Source organism: Nicotiana sylvestris, chromosome 4, assembly GCF_000393655.2.
Source record: "Nicotiana sylvestris chromosome 4, ASM39365v2, whole genome shotgun sequence".
In the NCBI taxonomy this organism is placed as follows: Eukaryota; Viridiplantae; Streptophyta; class Magnoliopsida; order Solanales; family Solanaceae; genus Nicotiana; species Nicotiana sylvestris.
Window position 1 is genome coordinate 76,362,977 of NC_091060.1, and position 27,858 is coordinate 76,390,834.

A 27,858-nucleotide genomic window follows, 5' to 3' on the forward strand; every position below is an offset into this window, starting at 1 on the left:
CAGGCAGATGAACAAGGTTCATCTATTGAAGAGACCCTAGCAGACCTTCTGAAGAAAGTAGGTGCCAGTTATGATCCAAAGAAAATGAGAACTCCAACACCAAAAGCCCCCAGTGCTGCTAAACCTTCCAAGAAACGAAAGGCTTCCACCTCAACAACTACTAAAACTCCCTTGCCAAAGGGAAGAGCCACAAGAAGCAGGGTGAAACAGAGTGAGAGTGAACTACAAAAGGCTTTGACTGAAAGTAAGAAGAAGATGACGGATAAAGGAAAATGTAAGGTTGCAGAGTCCTCTGAAGCTGTTGATGTTGAGGAGATGGAATAGGTCCATCAGGAGGAACATACAACAATGGAGGTTCAGACTCTCAAGCCCCAAAAGACCAAGACTTCTTCCAAGAAGTCTTCATTTGTGTCTAAGGCTGCTGAACCTTCATTGGCCAAGAGGACAAGGTCTGCAATGAAAAGCAAACAAGTTAGAGTTTCTGAAGATGAAGAATAGAGTGGTGAAGAAGAAAGTGAGTCTAATGGTGAACAAGACAAACTGGCCAAGTTTGGCAAAAGAAATTTTTTGAAGGGAAGATTGCTGAAAGACTTAGTGGAACCAGGAATGGTTCGTTTAGTTGATGCCCTAGTTATTCAGGGTTGAAAAGACATGGTCCTTCAGATGGATGGAAGGCTAGCCAGGAATGAGATCATTAAATTCATGGCAAATGCTGAGGTCAAAGATGGCAGAGTGACCAGCCAAGTAAAAGGAGTTCAAATGACATTTGATGAAGAGAAGCTGGGAGAGATTCTTGACATCCTTGCTGAGAGATATGATGACTACACCAAGCAAAGATAGCCAAGTCTGGATTCCCTTCCTCCTGCCCTGGAAATCACTAGGAGATTCTGTGATGCTGAAGAAGTGAATGAGGCCAAGTTTGTGCACAAGAGTGAAATGCAGCCACATTACAAAGTCCTCTTTGAGTTTGTCAACAAGTGCCTACTGCCCAGGCAGGAAAGAAGGCATATTGCTAACTATATGGACTTAGTTCTGATGGAGTGCCTTGAAAGAGGAAGACAAATCAACTGGCCTGAAATTCATCATCAAGCTACTGGACAGGGTTATCAATGGCTACAAGGCCCATGCCACCCCCTATGGATTTATTCTGACTACTGCTCTGGATCGATGCAAGGTGCCTCTGAAGAAATGGGAAATGGCCACAAGCAAGGACTACTTTGGGATCAATACTCTGATTGCTTGTGACTATCTAGTCATTGTCATTCCAAATGAACCTGGTTCATCCAAGAAGACACCTATCAATAGTAAAGTCAGGGTTTTAGTTCAGGAAAGTGAGGCCAAGGATGCTGAGATAGCTAGGCTGAAGGCTCACTTAGCAGATGTTGAACTAACATGAACTTCCTCGAAGGCTCAAAACACCAAAAATAACATTAAAGATAAGAATCAAATATCAAACAAAATTTTGAAGTTCATAAGTTCAAACTTTCTAACTTTCAACTGTAAGCAGTTGAAACGGCCTCGGGTCACCCTAAACCCAAAGTAAACATACGCACAAGCCCAAAATCATCGTACGAACCTACGAGAATCGTCAAAAATATTGATCCAATATCATTTACCAAGAATGTTGACCGAAGTCAACTCCAACTATCAAGACTCTAGAATTAGAATTTTTCTTCCTAAACACATCTAAACTTTTCGGAAATCAAAATGAATCATGCATACAAGTCATAAAATACCAAATGAAGCTATTCAAGACCTCAAATCACAAAATGACCAATCGTGTCATTATATAGATATTAGATAATTTAACATTTGGTAATTTTGGCCAATTTCAAATTTCAATCTTTTATTTAAAAAGTTATATTTGAAGTTCATAAGTTCAATCCTTCCAACTTTCAACTATACGCCTCCGAAACGACCTCAGGTCACCCGGAACCCAAACTAAGCATACGTACAAGTCCAAAATCATCATACGAACCTATTATAATTGTCAAAACATTGATCCGATGTCGTTTACCAAGAATGTTGACCGTGGTCAACTCCATATATCAAGACTCTAGAATAAGAATTTTTCTTCCTAAATACATCTAAACTTTCCGGAAATCAAAATAAACCTTGCACATAAGTCATAAAATATCAAATGAAGCTATTCAAGACCTCAAGTCACAAAACGGAAAGCTAGAAGTCAAACCGACGAGTCGTGTAGTTACATAGACATGATTATTTGACATTTGGTAATTTTGACAAATTTTGAATTTCAATCATTTGTCTAAAAAGTTATATTTCCTCTACCCCACCCACACAAATTCAATAAAAAAATAAAAAAATAAAAAGAAGAAAGGAAATTCAACGTCATATCTCTACTATGCTGACAAATATCAGAAACAATCGGTGATTTCTCGTTCCGCTTGGCGCCTCATTTTACTCTTTCTGCAGATATTCCTCTTCTTCAAGCAGGTCGTCATTAGTTCATACATCAAATCAAAATTTTGTAATGACTTGACTCAGAAGTTTCTCTTACCGCCGACTTGATCCCAAATAATATGGACTCTCCGTCGCCGGAGTCAATCTTCCTTGAAGATTTCGGCCAGAAAGTAGATCTAACTCGGAGAATCCGAGAGGTTCTGTTGAATTATCCGGAGGGCACTACGGTGCTTAAGGAGCTCATTCAGAACGCCGACGATGCCGGAGCTACCAAAGTTTGCCTCTGCCTTGACCGTCGGAATCACGGGACTGAGTCATTGCTCTCTGACAAGCTCGGACAGTGGCAAGGCCCTGCGCTTTTGGCTTACAACGACGCCGTTTTCTCTGAAGAGGATTTTGTTAGTATTTCTAGGATTGGGGGCAGCGGCAAGCATGGCCAGACTTGGAAAACCGGTCGCTTTGGGTAATTTCCTCATTTCAAATATACACTGATGGTTTTAAAAATATATTGCACATAATCAGGTTACTTAAAAATAATTGCAGGTAGCCATATTTAATACTAACATCGATTGGTAACTTAAAATAAATGATATGTTACCTTTTATACCATGTTAAATACACTCACTGGGTAAAAAGTTCATTATATAACATAAATCCTTGTGTAAGTTCGGTGCCCTAATGTGTATACTTGGATAAATGCTACTTTGGCTTATGGTTAAATTTTGGTGGGAAGGTGTTATCTGAAGTATTTTTTATGTCGAAATGTCTAAAGTCTACTAGATATTTATGAGAACTTGACAAACATTATCGTTTTTGGAGTTTGAGCTGGTACTAGGCTGATTTCGTAAATTTGTGATTTGTCTGTGTTTGAATTTCCTGAGATTACATGGAAACAAGTTAGAAAGTGGAAAACAACTACTCTATTATTAGGAACTTTGGTCAGAAAGTGGCTGGCTGTAACAGTTGAAATTTTAAGTAGTAGTTATGTCCCAATAAAGGTGTTGTAAGTTGTAATTCTCTGTAGAAGGTGTGAACATATCAACTGCTATATTATAGAAGTGTTTATTTTTCTTCAAAAGAACATTTTGAAACCAAACATTGCTATTTTTTTATTATTGAGGATTTCTTCTATAGGTGTTATTAATTCTGAAGAAGAGTCTTTCCCGTTCTTTTATCTAAATTGCTTTCATATTAATTCACAATGGAAACTTGTTAGTAAATTTAAAACACAGAAAGTTTTACACCTTTTCCTTAAAAAGGAAACAACAAAGAGGTTGAGGGGAAATTGTACCCTTTTCTTCCTCAATCTTGGTTAAGTTTCTCGCAAATGCAATCAACTTATCTCTTTGAATTGGTGTGTTTTCTTCCAGGGTTGGCTTCAACTCGGTGTACCATTTAACTGATTTGCCTTCCTTTGTAAGTGGAAAGTATGTTGTACTATTTGATCCCCAGGGTGTTTACCTTCCAAATGTCTCAGCATCAAATCCTGGAAAACGAATTGAGTATGTTAGTTCTTCAGCCATCTCACTGTACAAAGATCAGTTCTTTCCATATTGTGCTTTTGGTTGTGACATGAAAAGTCCTTTCCATGGAACTTTATTCCGTTTCCCTTTGAGGAGCGCAGATCAGGCTGCTAGCAGTAAGCTCTCCAAGCAAGGCTACTTGGAAGATGACATCTCTTCAATGTTAGTACAACTTTACGAGGAAGGAGTTTTCTCACTACTTTTTCTTAAAAGTGTATTATCAGTAGAGATGTATGAATGGGATGTTGGTATGGCCGGGCCACGGAAAACATATTCCTGCTCTGTGAACACAGTCAACGGTGATACCATTTGGCATCGTCAGGCACTTTTGAGACTATCGAAATTGACTGATTCAAATGACTCCACCGTGGATACCTTCTCATTGGAGTTCTTGAGCGAGGCAGTTAATGACAATCATCCTCAGAAGAGAACTGATAGGTTTTATATAGTACAAAGATTGTCTTCACCATCGAGCAGGATAGGTGCTTTTGCGGCGAAAGCTTCAAAAGACTTTGATGTTTACCTTCTGCCTTGGGCATCGGTTGCTGTTTGCATATCAGATAATTCATCTAAGGTAATGTAGCTTCTGCATCCAGTTATTTGACGGGTTACAAGTCAATCAATCAAGTAAACAGGTGAAGTCAAGCTTCGCAGATAAGGAGGATATCATTGAATTATAACGAGATGATCAAGGATGAGATTGTAGTGCTCTTTTTTCTTTTTTTTGATAACCATGATGTCCGGTCCAGCTTTTACGGACCTCTGCTAATTCCATAAATACCTGCTACCTCCCACCAGCTCATGTACCGGTTGACTCTGTCCACCAAGACTTGAACAGACGAGAAGAAATCATCTTGGGTTTTTGCATTTGCTAGAATTGGATCCGAGACCTTATAGCTCTCAACCTACTTCATTGATCATTAGGCCATACCCTTGGATGCTGGATGGAATTGTAGTACTTGTATTCCACTTTTGTGTATAGTGTAGATAATTATAAATCCTTGTGCTGAAGTAGATAGTAATAAATCCTGTGACAAAAATATTTTTGGCCTATGTTTAGATAACCTATTACAAGTAATATGAAATGATTTATATCATAGCGAAGTTACAATTAAGTATGACGTGTAGTTCTCTAGTTAACCAAGGCTACGATACCAAACAAAACAAAAGGCTATGATACAAAAAAATCTTCATAAAGACAAAGCAAGATAACAAATGAAGTAAATATGAGAGAACTGCTAAGGGAGCGTCAGTAGGAGGAAAGAACAGAACAACTGCTAAGGTAGCATCAGTAGGAGGAAAAAACAGAGGAGGGAAATGAGAAATGGCTAGAATCACCCCATTAGCACATCTCCTGTATGTAAAAAAAAATATAGCATTTAGAAGAGATTAGATCCCCTCCATGATCCAATTCTGTCCTTCAAAAACCATATCAAATTAAGGACTAAATATTCCTGTATCACTATGATGTACTAAATTCAAATCAATTCACCTTAAGTTTGTGATTGGTGTGCACCCTGTTATTTATCTTGTTTTGTGAAGTTCATGGAACAATTTGCATCGCATTAAAAGGGCAGTGTGCCTTTTTATAATGAAGTAGAGGCACAAAACAGTTTGGGATAAAGTTAAAATTAACTATGTCATTTAAAATGAAGTAGAGAAAGTACTTAGTAAAATGTCTTTTTACCTCTGCCAGTACTCCGACCAGACCTTTTAATCTTCTGGTTGGACAATACAATAGGTAGTCTATCCTCAAAATTCCGAGTGACGATAACCTCCTCTCTGGAAATATCTCTCCTATTCCTCTCCCCTGCTGGCTAATAAACAAAAAAGAACGGAAATGAACGAGGATTTCCGGAATGTACTGTTTTCCTTTCTATAATTAAAGTGTCATATATTGCTCATGTTCTGGTATCCTGCGGGTTCTTGATCTTAACGATCTCCTGGAAGGGACAAAAGAAGGATCTTGTCGTTTCTTTAACAATTTCTGATCTCTAGTGGATTGCCTCTGTGTGCTTAACATTGAGCTTGTAACCTGAACTGTGTGTGCTTAACATTGAGCTTGTAACCTAAACTGTTGGTGCTACTATCGTACTAGGAATCAGTGCTTGTTGGTGCGCCTTTAGTCCTAGTTGGTGTTCAAGATGTATTGTCTTGTCTGCTTCTAAGGTATAACGGGAAGTTATTCCATCTAATTGATTGAGGATGGGAATCACGTTGATAAACCAGCTTATAGATTTAAGTATATTAGGAATTACCTGTGCTTTTATTTGACCTGTTGGCTTATTATATTACCGGATTTTAGGACTCCGGTATACTTGTTGAGTATTAGTTTACTGTAACATGATTACTTGAAATTCAAGCATTGGCTTTAAAATTTTGGGAGACTGTGTACTTCTGTGCTTCCTTTCGATTCTCCTCCATTGAGAATTATTTGATTGCAAGGTTTATGCTCACTGGCTCAGGGCCTCTCTATTTGTTAGTTTAAGTGCCTACTCATCTAAGCTCTCTGTCGTCGTTTATTTTTCATTTTGCAGGATGATGTTCTTAAGCAAGGTCGGGCTTTCTGTTTCTTGCCTTTACCTGTCAAAACTGGATTAAGTGCACATATTAATGGATTCTTTGAGGTTTCATCGAATCGTCGAGGCATTTGGTATGGAGCTGATATGGACAGATCTGGAAGAATTCGTTCTCTTTGGAACAGGCTTCTGTTAGAAGATGTTGTAGCTCCTAGTTATGCTCAAATACTACTGGGCGTGCAACAGATGCTTGGTCCTACTGAGACTTACTATTCCTTATGGCCCACTGGTTCATTTGAAGAGCCATGGAATGTTTTAGTTGAGCACATCTACCGGAACATCATTGAGTACCCTGTTTTATATTCAAACGTCAACGGTGGAAACTGGGTTTCAGCAAGAGAAGCTTTTCTTCATGATAGCGAGTTGTCAAGAAGCAAAGAGCTTGAGCAGGCGCTCGTCCAGCTAGGCATGCCTGTTGTTCGTTTGCCAAATGGATTGTTTAATATGCTTGTGACCTGTGTTACTTCTATTAAATGGAAAGTAGTTACACCGGATTCAGTACGCCATTATCTTAGGAAAAGAAAATCTGCAAGTGCGATTGACAGATCTAACAGGCTTATGCTGTTAGAGTATTGCCTTGAGGACCTCCTTGATACAGATGTTGGCATACATGCATTTGGTTTGCCTTTACTTCCTTTAGCAAATGGAGACTTTGGTTTGTTGTCTGAACCGACAAAGGGAATCTCTTATTTTATATGCAACGATTTGGAATACACACTTCTTCATAACCTTTCTGGTAGAGTAATCGACAGGAGAATCCCTTGCAATTTGTTGGACAGACTGATGGCTGTGGCAAAGGCATCTGGTGCAAACCTTAGTTTCTTTAGTGTTACTGAGCTCCTTCAATTATTACCCAAATTTTTCCCTGCTGAATGGAAGTATAAAACTAAAGTTCTATGGGACCCTGGGTCTTGTTCTAACCATCCAACTTTGTCATGGTTTGTGCTCTTCTGGCGTTATCTTAGAGATCGATGTGCAGAGTTAAGTCTCTTTGGTGATTGGCCTATCTTACCATCAGCTTCGGGGCATTTGTATAGACCATCTAGGAACTTAAAATTGCTGAATGCAGAAAACTTGTCTGATAAAATGCAACATGTTCTGATTAAGATAGGATGCAAGATACTAGATCACAGTCATGATATTCAGCATCCAGACTTATCTAGTTATGTCTGTGATGCTGATGGTGGCGGTGTTCTGAAGTCTATCTTTGATGCTGTCTCTTCAAGTGAGAGAGCACAAGAATCTCTTCAACATCTGGAAATGGAAGACAGAGATGAGCTTCGTGGATTTCTTCTGGATCCAAGGTGGTATATTTCCAATTGTATGGATGTTTCTGACTTACACAATTGCAAGAGGTTGCCTGTTTATCGAGTTTATGGTGGAGAGTGCTCTGAAAGTTTTCATTTCTCTGATTTAGTAAACCCTCAAAAATACTTGCCACCCCTGGAGTGTTCTGCATCTCTCCTTTCTGCTGAGTTCATTAGTAGTTCTTCAAATACCGAAGAAGAGGTGCTAAATAGATATCTCGGTATTGAACGTATAAGGAAGGCAGACTTCTACAAGAAGCATGTCTTAGATAGGGTCAATTTGCTGGATCCTGATGTTCGTGACAACATCATGGTTATGATTTTGAGAGAGCTGCCTCATCTTTGTGTTGAGGATGCACATTTTAAAGAAAATCTGAGGAACTTGGACTTTATCCCTTCGTCTAATGGCTCCATGAGAAGTCCTTCGGTGTTGTATGATCCAAGAAATGAGGAATTATATGCCTTATTGGAAGATTGTGATAGTTTTCCTTATGGTGCTTTCCAGGAATCTGGTATTCTTGACATATTACAAGGTTTGGGTCTCAGGACAACCGTGTCCAATGAGACAGTGATACAAAGTGCTCGAAGGGTGGAAAAATTGATGCATACCGATCCACAAATTGCTCATTCTAGAGGTAAAGTGCTTCTTTCATATTTGGAAGTGAATGCATTGAAGTGGCTATCTGATCCAACCAAGGATGATCAAGGAAGCATGAATAGAATGTTCTCAAGAGCCACAAACGCTTTTAAACCTCGTTATGTTAAATCTGACTTAGAAAAGTTCTGGAGTGATCTTCGGTTGATATGTTGGTGCCCGGTTCTTGTTTCTTCTCCGTATCAGTCTTTACCATGGCCTGCTGTCTCGTCCATGGTTGCTCCTCCTAAACTTGTGAGATTATACTCTGACTTGTGGCTTGTCTCTGCAAGCATGCGCATACTGGATGGAGAATGCTCTTCTTCAGCTTTATCTAGTCAACTAGGTTGGTCTTCTCCACCTGGAGGAAGTGTAATTGCTGCACAGCTTCTTGAGCTTGGGAAAAATAGTGAGATTGTCACAGATCCAGTGCTAAGGAAGGAATTGGCCTTAGCAATGCCAAGGATATATTCTATATTGATGAGCATGCTTGCTTCAGATGAAATTGACATTGTCAAGGCTGTTTTAGAGGGAAGTCGGTGGATTTGGGTTGGAGATGGATTTGCGACCTCTGATGAGGTTGTCCTCAATGGCCCTCTTCATTTGGCTCCTTATATGCGTGTTATACCTGTGGATTTGGCAGTTTTCAAAGAACTATTCCTGGAGCTGGGCATCCGAGAGTTCTTGTGTCCTAATGATTATGCTAATATATTAAGTCGAATGGCAGTAAGGAAAGGTTCTGTTCCCTTGCATACTCAGGAAATCAGGGCTGCTATATTAATTGCACAACATCTTTCTGAAGTTCAGTTTTCCGAAGATCCAGTTAAGATCTACCTGCCTGATGTGTCCTGTAGATTACTTTCTGCTACAGATTTGGTGTACAATGACGCTCCCTGGTTGCTTGATTCAGAAGATCCCAGTTCCTCGTTTGGTGGTTCATCTACAATGGCGTCTAATGCAAGTCAAACTGTCCATAGATTTGTGCATGGAAACATTTCTAATGATGTTGCTGAGAAACTAGGAGTACGCTCTCTTCGAAGGATATTGCTTGCAGAAAGTGCTGATTCCATGAACCTGAGCTTGTCTGGTGCTGCTGAAGCATTTGGGCAGCATGAAGCATTAACAACCAGGCTTAAACATATACTTGAAATGTATGCAGATGGACCTGGGACTCTGTTTGAGCTGGTACAAAATGCCGAGGATGCTAATGCTTCAAAGGTGACTTTTTTATTGGATAAAACTCAATATGGGACTTCATCCGTTCTCTCTCCTGAAATGGCGGATTGGCAGGGACCTGCTTTGTACTGTTTCAATGACTCTGTTTTTACTCCCCAAGATTTGTATGCAATCTCTCGTATAGGTCAAGAAACTAAACTAGAGAAACCATTTGCCATTGGAAGATTCGGGCTGGGGTTTAATTGTGTTTATCACTTCACAGATATACCAACTTTTGTTTCGGGAGAAAATATTGTCATGTTTGACCCACATTCCTGCAATCTACCTGGGATATCTCCTTCACATCCTGGCCTGCGGATCAAATTTACGGGCAGAAGAATATTAGAACAATTTCCTGACCAATTTTCTCCATTTCTGCATTTCGGGTGTGATCTGCAACATTCTTTCCCTGGAACCCTCTTCCGATTCCCTCTTCGGAGTGCAAGTGTTGCTTCTAGAAGCCAAATAAAGAAAGAAGGGTACACACCTGATGATGTCCTAGCACTGTTTCATTCCTTTTCAGAGGTTGTCTCTGAGACATTGCTTTTCCTGCGGAGCGTGAAAAGTATATCGATTTTTGTGAAAGAAGGTGCTAATAGTGAAATGCAACTGCTACATTGTGTTGACAAGCAATATGTAGGTGATTCTGAGGATGAAAGTGATCCAAATCATCAGGTCTTCAGTCTTATGTATGGGAAGCGGCATGACAAAAGTAATAAAGCTCAGTTCCTCAGCCAATTATGTAAGTCTGTGAATATAGACTTGCCATGGAAGTGTCATAAGATTGTGGTGTCCGAGAAGAGCACTTCTGGTGGTCGTGCACATTTGTGGTTAACTAGTGAGTGCTTAGGCTTTCTTCGAGGTAAGAATAGTCATGCCAACCTTGATAAGTACCATAACACTATTCCTTGGGCATGTGTCGCTACTTGTTTACACACAAAGAAAACTGAAAGCGATTTGGATGGTGATTTTGATGAATCTGATCTCATTACTCCTAAATTGCTAGACTTCCCAGTGGCATCAACTGGTGCTATAGAGAATTTTGAGGGTCGTGCCTTCTGTTTTTTGCCACTGCCAGTCATTACTGGGCTTCCTGTGCATGTCAATGCATATTTTGAGTTATCATCAAACCGAAGAGATATATGGTTTGGCAATGACATGGCTGGGGGTGGGAAGAAACGCTCTGAGTGGAATATGTACCTACTTGAAGATGTCATTGCTCCAGCTTATGGTTATATGCTTGAGAAAGTTGCTTCAGAAATTGGCCCATGTGATTCATTCTTTTCCTTTTGGCCAACCAAGATGGGATATGAACCATGGGCGTCAGTGGTGCGGAAACTCTATAATTTCATCTCTGGTTCTGGTCTTAGAGTGTTGTATACAAAAGCCAGAGGTGGACAATGGATCTCAACGAAGCAAGCAATTTTTCCAGATTTCACTTTTGACAAGGCAAGGGAACTTGTGGATGCATTATCAGATGCTGGTTTGCCTATGGCGATCATTCCCGAGGCTCTTGTGGAAAAATTTAAGGAGATATGTCCCGGACTGCATTTTCTTACACCTCAACTACTCCGCACTCTTTTAATTAGGAGGAATCGTGAATTTAGAGATAGAAATGCTATGATCTTAACCTTAGAATACTGCTTGCTTGACCTAAGAACTCCAGTTCAATCTAGCACTTTCTTTGGCTTACCCCTGATACCTCTTTCCAATGGTTTGTTCACAAAATTTCAGAAGAGGGGGGAGAGTGATCAAATTTATATTGCTGACGGCGACGGATATGGTCTTCTTAAGGATTCTCTTCCCCACCAACTTGTAGACTCTGGGATCTCTGCTTTTCTCTATGACAAGTTAAGTGAAGTAGCCCAAAGTGAAGATTTTAACATTACTTTCTTGACTTGCCCTTTGCTTGAGAGGCTTTTCGTGCAATTACTCCCAGCAGACTGGCAGCTGGCTAAACAGGTGAATTGGGTCCCTTGTTGTCAAGGACATCCTGATTTGGATTGGATGAGACTGCTGTGGAGCTATCTTAAGTCTTGTTGTGATGATCTCTCTTTGTTTTCGAAGTGGCCTATTTTACCTGTTCTAAACAATCGTCTCCTGCAGCTAGTGGAAAATTCCAATGTGATCAAAGATGGTGGCTGGAGTGAGAATATGTCATCACTTTTGCTGCGCGTTGGATGCCTGATATTGAGGCGTGACTTCCCAATAGACCATCCTCAGTTAATACGTTATGTCCAGCCTCCGACTGCAAATGGTATATTAAATGCAATATTGGCTGCAGCTGTGAAAATAGAAAAGATCGAGGGGCTCTTTACTAATGCATTGGAGGGAGAAATGCATGAACTTAGGAGCTACATTCTCCAGTCGAAGTGGTTCTGTGAAGATTCAATGAATAGCACTCATATGGTTATCATCAAAGAGATTCCTATGTTTGAGTCTTTCAAGAGCAGAAAAATGGTATCTTTGAGTAGGTTAACTAAATGGTTAAAACCAAATGGTGTACGTGAAGATCTATTGAATGATGATTTCTTGAGAATTGAATCAGATAAGGAAAGGAGTATCTTGAATAAATACTTAGAAGTTGCAGAACCTACAAAGGCGGACTTCTTCAAACATTATGTAATCCCTCACATGCCTGAGTTTGTTTCTCAAGATGGATTACTCTCAGCCATTTTACAAGATATCAGATATTTGATGGAAGAGGACAACTCCTTGAAAGAAGCAATCTCCAAAGCGACTTTTGTTTTAACTCGTGATGGTTCCTGGAGAGAGCCTATCAGGTGTGTGTATTTATCCATCTACTCAACTTTCTTATGTTCATGCGCGAGTGACTTAATCCTTGATGATCTCAAATAGTTTCTTGTTTCTCTCAGTCAAATTAGGTCTCCTTAGAAGTTGTTAGGCACAAGTGTAATGCTATCAATTGTAAAACAATATAAAAGGTAAAATCATTGGTATGTTTTCTCTGAGAAAAGTCAAGAAAATGATGCAGAAAGTAATTCTACGGAAAAAGCAGCATTATTTCCTAGGGGTAGGTCACTAGGTTGTAGATCATATTTCACGAAAAAAAATAAAATTAGACGAGGAGTCATTTTCTTATGAGAAGTGACAATCTATTGTAGTATTAAAGGTATACTTAATATAAAATTAGTGGTACATTCTTGGTCGTTTTTGGTTTTGCTACAGAAGTTTTTCATTTAAATATCAACACCAAAAATCATCAAGCTGAATCTTTTCCTAAAAAAGTGGCTGGACTGAAGATTGTGTTACATAATCAACATACTCACTGTAATTGATGTGTAGTCGAGTAAATCTAACACATAAAATCTGTTACTAGCAGGGAGTCTTCACTGCAATTTATTTTGAAAGAATATTTTTGATGAGTTAGCAACTTGGTACCCGTGCTGTCGGATTATAAAATCCATCAAATGCTCAAACTCTTTCTGCTATTCTACCTATGCTTAGAAGTTTTAACGTATACCATTAAGTATGGTGTATTTATGTGATCTACATACAATACATTCTCATGTGTGTGTGTGTGTGTGTGTGTAACACGGGGGGTATGTTCTTACGTACTTCCTCCGTTTCATTTTATTTGTCGTAGTTTGACTTGGCACAAAACTTAAGAAAGAAAGGAAGACTTTTGAAACTTGTAGTCTTAAATATTCGATAATATTTGTGTGGCTATAAAACTTTTTAAACTTGTGAAACTTAAGAAAACTTAAGAAAGAAAACTTAAACTTGTGAAACTTAAGTTTTTAAACTATAAAACTTATTTGTTGTAGTTTGACTTGGCACAAAACTTAAGAAAGAAAGGAAGACTTTTGAAACTTGTAGTCTTAAATATTCGATAATATTTGTGTGGCTATAAAACTTTTTAAACTTGTGGTTTTAAACATGACATAGCATTTGTGTGACTAGAAATGCTTCTCATTATCTTTTTAAATGGACTAATAAGGAAATAGTGCCAAACAAAGTGAAAAAGAGGGAGTATATGATTGTGGAATTTGTAATGTTTCTGTAGGCTTTATGATCCTCGTATACCAGAACTGAAAATGTTGTTGCATGGAGGTGCCTTTTTTCCATCTGAAAAGTTCTCTACTCCTGAGTGTCTTGATATTTTGGTTAACCTTGGGCTTCGGCAATCTTTGAGCTTTATTGGTTTGCTAGATTGTGCCACATCTGTGTCATTGTTACATAATTCCGAAGAGTTAGAAGTGGTGAAGTATGGTAGCAGGTTGTGTTACTTGTTGGACACAGTTGCAGCAAAACTCTCATCACAGGAAGGGGAACCCAGTGTTGGTCATGAATCTTCTCAGGGGTTATGTCTTAGTGTTTGCAATGAAGGAGCTGTTGATGTTACTGACAACCTCTTGGAGGACCTCTCAGGATTTATTTCATTTCTCAGCAACTGGATCGATGATATGTCTGGAGAAGAATTTTGGTCAGCATTGGGATCCATAAGTTGGTGTCCTGTACTTATAGATCCGCCTATTAGAGGATTACCGTGGTTAGCCTCAGGAGGAAAAATTGCGATGCCAAGTAACGTTCGGCCCAAGTCGCAGATGTGGATGGTTTCATCTAAGATGCATATCCTGGATGGTGAATGTTCAGAGCATCTGCAACGTAAACTTGGTTGGATGGATAGCCCAAGTATAAAGATTCTGTCTGAACAATTGCTTGGACTATCTAAATTCTATGTGGAGGTAAATGATGACTCAGATGCAGCACATAATTTTGATTCAGTTTTGCAGAAGCAGGTGCTCTTAATTTATTCACAGTTGCAAGAATCTATTGGTACTGACGACTTCAAGGTTCTCAAGTCTACCTTAGATGGTGCTCGGTGGGTATGGATAGGAGATGATTTTGTTTCTCCTGATGTACTTGCTTTTGATTCACCTGTGAAATACAGCCCCTACTTGTATGTTGTACCATCTGAGTTAACGGATTTCAGAGATTTGCTTCTGGAGTTAGGTGTTAGACTCAGCTTTGATGTTTTTGATTACTTCAAAGTTTTACAAAGGTTGCAAAATGATGTGAAAGGGTTCCCCCTTACTGCTGATCAGCTGAGTTTTGTCAATCATGTGCTAGAAGCAATTGCAGATTGCAACATGGATAGCTTAATGTTTGAGGCTTCCAGTACTCCTTTATTACTTCCTGATTCTTCTGGAGCTCTTATGAGTGCTGGGAATCTTGTTTATAACGATGCTCCTTGGATGGAGAGCAGCACTGTTGGTGGAAAACGTCTGGTTCATCCGTCTATCAGCCAGAATCTTGCTGACAGATTGGGTATTCAATCGCTTCGAAGTGTGTCATTAGTCAGTGAAGAAATGACAAAAGACTTACTGTGCATGGATTACCCAAAAATATGTGAACTTCTAGAGTTGTATGGAAAGACTGATTTCCTTTTGTATGACCTACTTGAGTTGGCAGATTGCTGCAAAGCAAAAAAGCTTCATCTGATTTTCGACAGAAGGGAACATCGGTGTCAGTCCCTTCTGCAGCATAATCTAGGTACATAGTTCTAAACCTACTTATTGGTTATTTCTCCGACATTTTTAATGGCAGAAACATGTGACTTTTGCGTGTTATTGAGCTTGAAAGCACCTTCAGTTGCTGTATGGTCTTGCTTATTTTCTGCTCTGAAGTTTTAAAGATTAATATTTTGATCAGATAACTTAAGTATACCTTCTCATTTAGAGGTAGGTGGTTTATGCATCTCAGTACACAATAATATGAATAGCGAGGTTAACGATAAAAAATATGAATAGTGAGGTGACTTTTTAGGTTTTTTTTGGTTTTATAGAAATTGATGTGTTGCGATTTTCATGGTGACATTTTTATGCAATTAGCATGTGCTATAACCATAGCATCTTTCAACTGCTATTTCTTCTTTGTCTTCTTTTACTCTTCTTTACTGGGGAGGTTTTGTGCCTGCATTCCATTACCTTGCTTTTACTTCTGGTTTTCATCAATGAGGCTTCTTTTCAATCTAATTAATATAGTGTTGGCAGAAATCCAGAGTTGAGCTTGAATGTTAACCTAATTTGCATTTTAAATATTTTACGAGCTTAAATGTTCTCATTTTTTCTTGCACTCTGCTTTACAGTTGAGCTGTGCTCCCTTGACACAGTTATTCTAATTGCTTTTTCTGATTGTTCTTTCCTACATTAATGTGGTGATCCAGGAGGAGGCGCAGTATTTTTTTTTTAATGCATTCAGTTCATATAAAAGTCTTAGTATATCTGAGGGAAACAAATGACAAGCCTATAGAAGACTGCTACAAAGCAAAGCAAACCCAAGTTCCATTGTAAATCTCAGAAGTGCCAATCCAAGATAAGAGGATGAATGACTAAAAAGTTGTTTCTTGAATCATTTATAAGGAGAAAATATTTCTTGGACCTATTATCCTCAAACAAACCAGGATTCCTAACTGTTTTCCATCAAAAGGCCGCTTAAAAAAAGAAAGAAATACAGTAAAATAACTGAAAAACAACTAGATTTCATATAATGAAAAATTGATCTGAACTAAATAAGAACCTAACAAATAGCCCAAATCCTAAAAACCGGCGTTTAAGGACTACTAGAGTACATCATAAACTGTACCATCACTTTATATAAAAGTTGTTACCATTCTCAAAAACCTGTACCATCACTTCTACTGTTTTCTAAAAACACAGCTTTTAATGTCATCTTGGTCCCTCATTCTGTGGCCTCCAGGTAGTCAATAGTTTATTTCTTACACACTGAGATGAATGAATGGTAGGTTATATCTAGCTCCATTTTTAGGTAACGGAAATACTCTGATACCTATTATCCTAGACAAACTAGGATTCCTAAGTTTTGTCCATAATGTGACTGCTTAAAAGTAAAACAATTGTATCCCAAAAACAAATAATTACGTAAACAAAGTAAGAACATAACTAATAACCCACATCTTAAAGGACGACTAAAGCACTTTGTAATATGTACAGTTGCCTCTAGAGATTTTCTGAGGAATAACTTTTGTGCCACCTCCCCTCCTATGATCTGTGTTTCCTGATAGTAAGTAGTCTGGATTTTAGGCACTGTAGAAGTTCGTCTTCATTCAGAAGCCTCTTATTTTGCAGGTGACTTTCAAGGGCCTGCACTAGTTGTCATCCTTGAAGGGGCAAACTTAAGTAGAGATGAAGTAGCTGGACTACAATTTCTTCCACCTTGGAGTCTGCGTGGTGATACCATGAATTATGGGCTAGGGTTGCTTAGTTGTTTTTCGATAAGTGATTTTGTGTCAGTTGTTTCAGATGGATTCTTGTACATGTTTGATCCTCGAGGTTTAGCTCTTGCAATGCCTTCACATCGCGCACCGGCTGCAAAAATGTTCTCTCTAAGAGGTACATACTGCATTGTAGTTGCTCAAGTGTTTAATCATGCTTATATACTCCTGTGCTTTATGCTAGAGAGATGTGAACAGATTTGGTTGTTACAGATACAATGCAGTACCGATTATATGATTAAAAAAAGGGCAGCCCGGTGCACTAAGCTCCCGCTATGCTCGGGGTCCGGGAAAGGGCCGGACTCCTTACCCTGCATTTGTGCAAGAGGCTGTTTCCACGGCTCGAGCCCGTGACCTCCTGGTCACATGGCAACAACTTTACCAGTTACGCTAAGGCTCTCCTTCAGTACCCGATTATATGATTATTAATCAAAATTTGTCTGAAATGATTCCATAAAAAGGAAAAAAAATGTAATTTAGCAGTTTCTATTCGAAGTTACCATGTAGAAACAGAAAATATTCATTGTCGTATATTAATATGTAAATATGTAACATTAAGATAAGTTTAGTATAACGATGACATGACCTGCCACTGCAAAGTATTTGTTATATTAGACAAGTAGTTGTGGGTTTTTCACATTCCATGGTCTGTTATGATCTCATAACAAAAGGTAGTTCTAAATTGCATTATGCACACATTGTAGATTTTGAGAAGAAGAAAAGGCTTCTTGTACTTTTGTGTGTGTTTACATCCCATGAGCAAGGGAGTTTATATAAAGCTCTTAATACTAATTAAGGAAATAAAATAAATCTGTACAATCAATCCAACTATCAAATAGAATCAAATAAAATCAAATCTCCTAGAGTATAATCAAATCTCCTAAAATTATGCTAATCAACAATCTCCTAAATTTAATCAAATCTTCTAAAATCATGCTAATTAACACTCCTCAAGTTGGTGCAAATATGTCGCACATGCCCAACTTGCAATTCAATGTGTGGAGAGTTCGCTTGTTGAGACCTTTGGTAAACACATCAGCTAGCTGTTTTCCGATGGCACATGAAACAAACTCAAGACACCAGTTGTAATTTTTTCTTTGATGATGATCAATTTCCAGATGCTTTGTTCGGTCATACTGGATTTGATTATGAGCTATACTAATGGCAGCCTTATTGTCACAGTACAAGGAAAGTTTTCCTTTTTCAGATAGTCTCAATTCCTCTAGTAGCTTTTGTAGCCAAAGCAGTTAGCAAACACACTGGGCCATAGCTCTATATTTTGCCTCCGCACTTGATCTAGCCACTACATTTTGTTTCTTGCTTCTCCAATTAACCAAGTTTCCTCCTATGAGCGTACAGTAACCGGATGTAGATCTTGTCATTAGAGATCCAGCCCAATCCGCATATGTAAAAGCTTCGATTTGAAGGTGATCGTATGTTTGGAGAAAAGTAGACCTTTCCCTGGAGCAGACTTCAGATACCACAAAATGTGAAAGATAACTTGCATATGAGGATCGCGGGGATCATGCATAAACTGATTCACCAGGCTAATTGAATTGGCTATGTCTGGTCTAGTGTGGGAGAGATAAATGAGTCCTCCAACCAAATGAGTCTTCCAACCAGCATCTGATATCTCTCCTTATCAACTACCTCTCCAACTCCACTTTGTAACTTGTGATTGCTTTCAATGGGAGATTCTGCGGGTCTGTAACCTGTCATACCAGTTTCCTTCAAGAGATCCAGAATATACTTCCTTTGATAAATAAAGATTCATCTTTTTGATCTAGCAACCTCAATTCCCAAGAAGTACTGAAATTTTTCTAGATCCTTGATCTCAAATTCATGTGCCAACAACTTCTTCAATCGGGCCATCTCCTCTTTGTCATCTCCTGTTATTACTATGTCATCAACATAAGCTATGAGAAGATTGAGTTTACCCGTTTGATGTTTTATGAAGAGGGTGTGATCAACATTGCTTTGTGGTAACCAAATGAGATCATTGCTTTAAAGAGTCTGTCAAACCAAGCTTTAGGGGATTGCTTCAGCCCTTACAAGACTTTCTTTAATCTGCATACATTTCCTTGACTTTGTGCAGTATCAAATCTAGGAGGAATCACCATATACACCTCTTCTTCTAAGTCTCTGGTGAAGAAATGCATTCTTCACATCAAACTGTTGCAAGTTCCAATCAAGATTAGCTGCACAAGACAAAAGAATTCTGATAGTGTTCATCTTAGACACAGGAGCAATTGTCTCTTAATAATCCATTCCATAAGTCTGAGTGCCATCAGCTTTGTGCTTCATAGTGAAGACCCATTTGCAGCCAATTAACTTGTTGCGTGGTGGTGAAGTGACAAGTTCCCAAGTCTCATTTTTTGACAAGGCCTTCATTTCTTCAATCACAGCGTGCTTCGATTTAGGATCTGCAAAAGCTTCCCTCCAATTTTGGTGATTAGATATAGAAGAAATAGACAAGGAAAAGGCTCTATAGGAGGGAGAGAAAGAATTATAAGAGACAAAACTAGATAAAGGGTGTTTGGTGGTGCAAGATCTGACTCCTTTTCTATGAGCAATAGGCACATCTAACTCATTAGGAAATGTAGATAACTCTGCGGTAGAAGAAGGTTCAGCTTAACTAGATTGCATGACGGCTTCTTCAGCTCTATTTCTCTTTGAGTAAGTTTTCAAATCAGGCCTATCCAAACGCCCAATAGTCTCCCCCTGAATTCTTTCTCCAATTTCACTTTTCCTTGTGACAATGATATCAAGAGGTCCAACAATGGAACTAGGTAGAATCATCTCTTCCTCCTTACTGCTCTCCTCCTGAAGAGGTGATGAGATAATACTGAAATAGGGCTCATATTCTCGAAAGGTACCATCCATGCTACCAAAAGATCTCTTATAGGGATGATAACATTTGTAACCTTTTTGTATCGGAGAATACCCAATGAAAACAACTTTATAGCTCTAGGATCAAATTTTCAGAATTCCTAGTTTGGACAAAGCAAACACACCCAAACACTTTTGGAGGAATAGTATATTCATTCCTACCCTTTAAAACTTCCTGAGGAATAGAGATCGAAGTATATCTTCTTGAGAATTCATCAGCAACAATGCTCTCATATTTAACTAGATCATAACCATAGATGGAATTTGTGTTGAGATTTCATGTTCCTACATATTCTTGAAAATATTTATCCTTTGGGTACATAACATGTCCTACTCCTAATACATACGGGATTAGGGTTATTTACTACTATTTACATAACTATTCTAACACTCCCTCTCAAGCTGGTGCATATAAATCATATGTACCGAGCTTGTTACATATGTAGTTAATACGAGGACCAGTGAGGGACTTGGTGAAAATATCTGCAAGCTGATCATTCGACTTCACAAACTTTGTAGCAATATCTTCCGTGAGTATCTTTTCTCTGACAAAGTGACAGTCAATCTCAATGTGTTTAGTTCTCTTATGGTGGATTTGACGCAATATGAAGAACAGCTTGATTATCACACACAAGTCCTATCTGACTAATCTCACCAAATTTCAACTTCTTGAGTAATTGTTTGATCCAAATTAGCTCACATGTCGCCATAGCCATTGCTCGATATTCTGCTTCGGCACTAGACCGAGCAACCACATTCTGTTTCTTGCTCTTCCAAGATACCAAATTTCCTCCTACTAAGACACAATATCCAGACGTAGAAAGTCTATCAGAAGGTGATCCTGCCCAATCAGCATCTGGGTATCCAACGATCTGCTCATGGCCTCGATCCTCAAACAATAAACCTTTGCCTGGAGCTGATTTTATATACCGAAGAATGCGAACAACTACATCCCAATGACTATTACACGGAGAATCCATAAACTGACTCTCAACACTCACAGGAAAAGAAATGTCAGGTGTTGTCACCGTAAGGTAATTTAATTTACCAACCAACCGCCCATATCTTGCAGGATCGCTAAGAGGCTCCCCCTATCCTGGCAGAAGTTTAGAATTCGGATCCATCGGAGTGTCAACAGGTCTACAACCTGTCATTATTGTCTCCTCAAGAATATCTAAGGCATACTTCCGTTGTGAGATCACAATACCTGAGCTAGACTGAGCGACCTCGATACCCAGAAAATACTTTAGTTTGCCCAGGTCCTTAGTCTGAAAGTGTTGAGAGAGATGTTGCTTCAATTTAGTAAATATCATCTTGATCATTGCCGGTAATAACAATATCATCAACATAGACCACCAGATAAATACAGAGACTCGAAGCAGAGTGCCGATAAAACACAGAGTGATCAGCTTCACTCCGAGTCATGCCAAACTCCTGGATAACTGTGCTGAACTTACCAAATCAGGCTTGAGGAGATTGCTTTAGACCATAAAGTGACCGGCGCAAGCGACATACAAGGCCACGAGACTCCCCCTGAGCAACAAACCCAGGTGGTTGCTCCATATAAACTTCATCCTCAAGGTCACCGTGTAAAAAGACATTCTTAATGTCCAGCTGATAGAGAGACCAATGGCGAACAACAACCATGGATAGAAAAAGGCGGACTGATGCTACCTTAGCCACGGGAGAGAAGGTATCACTGTAATCGAGCCCAAATATCTGAGTATATCCCTTGGCAACAAGACGGGCCTTAAGGCGATCAATCTTGCCATCCGGACCAACCTTGACTGCATATACCTAGTGACAACCAACAGTAGATTTACCTGAAGGAAGAGGAATGAGCTCCCAAGTACCACTCGTATGTAAAGCCGACATCTTGTCAGTCATAGCCTGTCGCCATCCTGGATGAGACAATGCTTCACCTGTAGACTTAGGGATGGAAACAGAGGACAAAGAAGATATAAACGCATAATAGGGTGATGACAAACGATGATAACTTAAACCGATATAATGGAGATTAGGATTACGGGTGGTCCGTATACCTTTCCGAAGTGCAATCGGTGTACTAGGAAGAGACAAGTCCGCAGTAGGAGCAGGGTCAGGTGTAGGACGTGAATCAGCTGGGCCTGATGCTGGGCGCGGACGACGATGATATGTCAAGAGTGGTGTTCCTGTGGCGGGGAATCTAGGAGGAGCAACACTAGACTCCCCAATGGTTGGAATGGGTAAAACTTCTATGGCGGAAGGTGAAGGGGAAACTATAGTAAACTCCTTAAAGGTCGGTATAGGTAAGACCTCAGATATATCAAGATGGTCAGAATGGTCAGAAGAGGTAAAGAAAGGTTTAGACTCAAAAAATGTGACGCCAGATGACATAAAGTACCTACGAAGATCAGGTGAGTAACAACGATATCCCTTCTGAACACGAGAATAACCAAGGAAGACACACTTGAGAGCACGGGGAGCTTACTTATCTTTCCCAGGGGCTAAGTTATGAACAAAACAAGTGCTCCAAAAAACACGAGGGGGAACATAGTATAAGGGTGACTGGGGAAACAATACTGCATATGGAATCTGATTCTGGATGGGAGATGAAGGCATCCGATTAACCAAATAACAAGCTGTGAGAATTGCATCGCCCCAAAAACGCAACGAAACATGAGATTCAATGAGAAGTGTGCGAGCAGTCTCAATGATGTGCCTATTCTTTCTCTCTGCAACCCCATTTTGCTGAGGGGTATAAGGACAAGAGGTTTGATGAATAATTCCTTGAGAAGTCATAAACTGCTGAAATTGAGAGGATAAATATTCTAAGGCATTATCACTGCGAAAAGTGCGAATAGAAACACCAAATTGATTTTTAATTTCAGCACAAAAATTCTGGAATATAGAAAACAACTCAGAACGATCTTTCATTAAGAAAATCCATGTACATCTTGAATGATCATCAATGAAACTAACAAAATAACGAAATCTCAAGGTTGAGCTGACTCTACTAGGACCCCATATATCAGAATGAACTAAAGAAAAAACAGACTCTGCATGACTCTCAATACTACGAGGAAAGGAGGTTCGGGTATGTTTCCCGAGCTAACATGACTCACACTCTAATGTAGATAAACTAGACAAACTAGGCACTATCTTCTGAAGCTTGGATGTCCTAAATGTCTATGAATTAGGTTCGGAGGATCGGTAACTATACATGCCAGGGAGGAATTGAGTGAGTTAAGGTAGTAAAGGCCTTTTGATTCAAGTCATGTTCCAATCGTCTGTCCCGTACTGCGGTCCCGCATAATAAAAGAATCATCAATAAAATATATACCACAATGGAGGGCACGAGTCAAACGACTAACAGATGCAAGATTAAAAGGACAGCCAGGGACATAAAGAACGGAATCTAGAGTGACAGAGGGTAGGAGATTCGCTTGTCCAACAACTTTTGCTTTAGTTTGAGACCCATTGGCTAAAGTAACAGTGGGAAGAGACTGTGAATACGCAATATTTGACAAAAGTGATTTATTACCAGAGATATGATCAGAAGCGGCTGAGTCCACAACCCATTGTCCAAGAGTACTAGACTGGGAAACACAAGCAAAAGATTTACCAGCAACAGAAGTATCAGTCTGAGCAACCGAGGCTACTTGTGGAGATGTCTGCTTACTTGCTCGATACTGAAGGAACTCATTATACTCCCCTTCAGATAAAGAAAATCCCTGGTTACCTGTAGTCTCGGTCTGAGCAACATAAGCATTTTTGGGTGGACGACCATTTAAAAAATAGCACACATCACGAGTGTGTCCAAGTTTATGACAATAAGAGCACTTGGGTCTAGATCTTCCAAAACGACCTCCTCGTCTATTCTCCATAGTTTGAGATGCCTGATTGTCCACTGACTGGGATACGAGAACAGATGAGTCAAGTGTCTGTGATGAGCTCACTGGGTGACTTGGTGCTGCAGCAAGGCGAAGTAATCGAGAGAATAATTCATCAACTGTGGGGACAGTCGGACTAGCCAAAATCTGGTCACGTACTGAATCAAGGTCATTAGGGAGTCCAGCAAGTGTAAGAACTAGAAACATCTCGTTGCTCTTGTTGCTTTTCAATACTAGCAGAAACTGGCATCAACGTCTCAAATTCTTCCATGACTGCCTGTACTCCCAAGTAAGTAGACATATCCAATTCCTGTTTCTTCAAGCTTGTCATTCGCGATATTACATCATAGATACAAGATATGTCATTAGTGTATAAATTATGAGCCTTTTCCCAAACTAAATAACATGTCTGGAGTGGACGGAACAAGGGCATCAACTTGGAATCAATAGATCGCCACATGATACTACATAACTGAGCATCGACCTTCTCCCAAAGTGTTTTGACCTTTTCATCACCTTCGCTAGCCTTTTTTGTTAAATGATCTTGAACTCCTTGATCTTTACACCTCAACTCGACAGACGAAGCCCAAGCTAAGTAGTTCGAACTTCCCATTAAAGGTTCTGAGGTAATCATAACACCGGAACTGCCAGAACCCAGGTTTTTAGACCCGAAAGCATCGACTCCCAAAGACATCGTTGGATTGAAGTGAGGTCTATAAAATTATTACCAAATAACAGAAAGAATCAATTGAAAACTCGCTGAAACAGATGAAGGAGGCACTGTTTTTGTCGGGAAATTACTGTAGCTGCCGGAAAAAATCAGTGTAGTCGCCGGAAAAACTCAAAGTGGTCAGAATCAAACGAAAACAGTATGGGTGGGGTCGGAATTGGTACACGACCCAACTGTTCTGAAGAAAGTTTTTCAAAAAATGGCTGGAGGATGCTGCACGCGCCGGCACGTGAGCTTCTGGTGGCGCGTGGGAGGCTGTTGCCGGAGATTTTTCTAGGGTTTGGTCGCCGGACAGTGGTGACTCTTGTGGTAGTGTTGGATTTTGCACAACACTGACAGAGACAATGCAGACGCAAAACAACCTTGAAAAAGTCGCCGGAAAAAGGCTTCCGGTGACTGATTTCTCTTCCCGGAATCGCTGGAATTTATGCATAGCGATAAATCTCTCACAATTGCTCTGATACCATGTGAGAAAGCACGGGTTAAAATATTATTGATATTATTCTCATATGTTAAATATAATACAATGAGCCTTATATATATACATAACATGTCCTACTCCTAATACATATGAGATTAGGGTTATTTACTACTATTTACATAACTATTCTAACAGGGGGCAAGAAAAAAGCTGGAACAAAATATGAACTCAAACCCTCCATTATGGACTCCTTTTTAAGCAGCCCTTCCTCTCGTACTTGCAAAATTTCATGGACTTCTGGATTAATGCAATATGTTGCCTCGTTTGGAAGGATAAAATCAACAATCAAATCAATATTATGTTGAACATCTCTATTAGGTGAAAAGTTAAGCTCACATATGGGATGCTCCAACGGATCATCATCAAACTTCGGAGGTAAATCCTCAGCTTGTGGATTTAGTGCATGCTCCTCCTTCTTGTGCTCTTCCATAGTAATACCAACATTCAAAGACTTTTCTCTATTGATTGGACCAAATGTTTGTAATTTGGTCACAAAAGAATCATTCTTGGGCTTCGGATTTTTAGCAATTTCTTCGGGATTCAATGGTACTAAAATACTCTTACGTTCATCCTTTGTAAAAGAATAGGTGTTAAGGTCTTCATCATATTTAGCACACCTATCAGACACCCATCGTCTTCCAAGTAATAAGTGACACGCATTCACTACGTCACACCAAATCTGGTCTTTGTAAATATTGCCAATAGAAAAAGAGACTAGGCATTGACGAGTTACCTCTAAACCATCATCACCTTCAACTTCGATGTTGTAAGGATATGGATGAAGTTTGGTTGACAAACTAAGCTCAATAACAATCTCTTCAGAAACGATATTTATGTGACTCCCACGATCAATGATCAATGAACAAACTTTTCCATGGGAGGTACATCTAGTGTGGAAACGAGATTCATGTTGTCTCGTTTTTTTATCTTCTTGAACCAAGAATCTTCCTCTTGGTTGAATCTTAGACATGATGATTTCTCAACCTTTGGACCTGTGGATTATAGCTCTGATACCAAATTGATGTGATTTTTTGAGTTAATAAAGAACCAACCGACCAGGATCAAGGTCTTGAAACGAAAACGTGAATTGTGGGTTGATTTCAAGAAACAACGTATCTCAAGTTTTAGGACTCAGAATCTGATGATTCAAAACGAGGTGAAAGATAACGATCTGAACTATAAGAAATACTATTTACTCGTTCAAAACAAGTAAATATTGATGCTGCACCAATTCAATGAAAGTTATGATTCTATGATATCAAAAGAACGAATTTAGATCAAGAAACGTGTTCTTGAAAGATCAAGAACTAAAAAAGTTCCTAAAGTCACCACTTGGAACTAAAAACTATCTGGCATAATCCACGAGGGCTGGTTCTAGAAGTTATTGTTGCTTTATGTGTGTTAATATGGATGGTAAAATTGATTACGTGAAACTAAAGAATAATAAATTAATGCAATGGGTGAAATCATGACTGGGATTGGTATCAACATGTTATGAGGTCAGACCATAGAACAAAAATCATAACTGATCTAAAACGTGTTCATTACCCTGGAATCAATAAAGTGAATTGTGTTGGGAGATGTCTCCAAATCCCATCTACACAGACCTTTTTTGGAACTTCAAACCAAATATTATATGCAAATATTGAGTCAATTTTTATTTTATTATTTTGTCCATCTTTTCAACTTCAACTTGAAATAGAGAATTTGAAGTTGATAAAATTGTTTGAGGAGTATTTCAAGTGAAATGATTAACAGTCTACTCCAACTTTTCTCCAAGTGAAGTTCATATCCAAAACACAAACTAGCTTCCAAATACTTTTTTCTAACTTCAAGTTCAAATGCGCAGTTGTTTTAATTTCAACCAAATATTGTACAAATGGGGTATAGCTGCTGATGTGTTCCTAGCTAAATATTCAGAAATCTTGTTTTTGTATTTCCTTTCACTGTCCAGAACTTCTGGTTCAGCTCCATCAACCAAGCTCATCTCTGTTTAACATGTGCTCTATAAGATTTTCTGAGGATTTCAAGTATTACATCCAACATTGTTAGGCATTGATGAACGAGATTATTTTCTTGGCTTGGTGCAGGGACAAATTTGACAGAGCGATTCCGTGATCAATTCAGTCCCTTGTTGATTGATCAAAATGTGCCATGGTCATTGTCCAATTCTACTGTCATACGCATGCCTTTTTCACCAGAATGCATGAAAGATGGAGTTGAATTTGGCCTGAAGAAGATTTCAATGATACTTGATAAATTCTTAAATAATGCTTCTGCAACGATCTTGTTTTTGAAGTCAGTTTTGCAGGTAATGCTTCTCTATTTTCAAGTTGGATGTGTTAATACCTTTAACTTTTTTAAGTGGTACCTTAGTTTATTTCCAATCTTTTACCTGTTAAGGTAGAGTGGTTACTCAAATATAGATTTTTTTTATGAAGTACCCAGTTATAGATCATCTTGCGTGATGAGTTATTTATCATGGCTAAAAGTAAATAACTATAAATAAATGTTTGTGCATTTTAAAACCAATTCTCCAAAAACAACTACTATAATTATGCCTCAATTTCAAACTAGTTGGGTTTATGTGAATTCTCGTACCTATTCTGTCCATTTGGGACCATTTATTTCCTGAACAAATTAACTTGTTTTTAGGACAAATTAGAGGTTACGCAAAACTAGGAATTTCTAAATTTCGCAATTAACCATATACTGACATAGAATCTCTAACAAAACTAAAAATACCCATGTCAAACACTGCCCAATGTAAGTGTTTAAATGACAACTAAACCTTAAGTTCAACTAGTTGGCATGTCTATATGGATATTGCTTCCATTGTGCTTTGTCCTTCGTCAAAATCCACATGGAATCTAAAAGCTGTAGGTCATTTGAGAAAACTTCGTCATGTGGTCTTAGATTTATCTTTGTTAACACAATAAGTTTCGT

The 27,858-nt window shown here is 38.9% G+C and overlaps 1 protein-coding gene across 1 annotated transcript in view; it reads left to right on the forward strand.

The window, feature by feature from the left end:
* The first annotated feature begins 2,378 nt into the window (after positions 1–2,378).
* The window catches only part of LOC104211099 (uncharacterized), a 50,369-nt gene continuing 24,889 nt past the window's right edge, over positions 2,379–27,858 (forward strand). The window contains exons 1-6 of the mRNA XM_070172033.1: positions 2,379–2,887; positions 3,795–4,521; positions 6,485–12,465; positions 13,710–15,199; positions 16,795–17,058; positions 27,003–27,223. Coding sequence (XP_070028134.1) covers positions 2,544–2,887; positions 3,795–4,521; positions 6,485–12,465; positions 13,710–15,199; positions 16,795–17,058; positions 27,003–27,223 — 9,027 coding nt within the window. The 5' untranslated portion in view covers positions 2,379–2,543. The remainder of the gene's footprint in view (positions 2,888–3,794; positions 4,522–6,484; positions 12,466–13,709; positions 15,200–16,794; positions 17,059–27,002; positions 27,224–27,858) is intronic.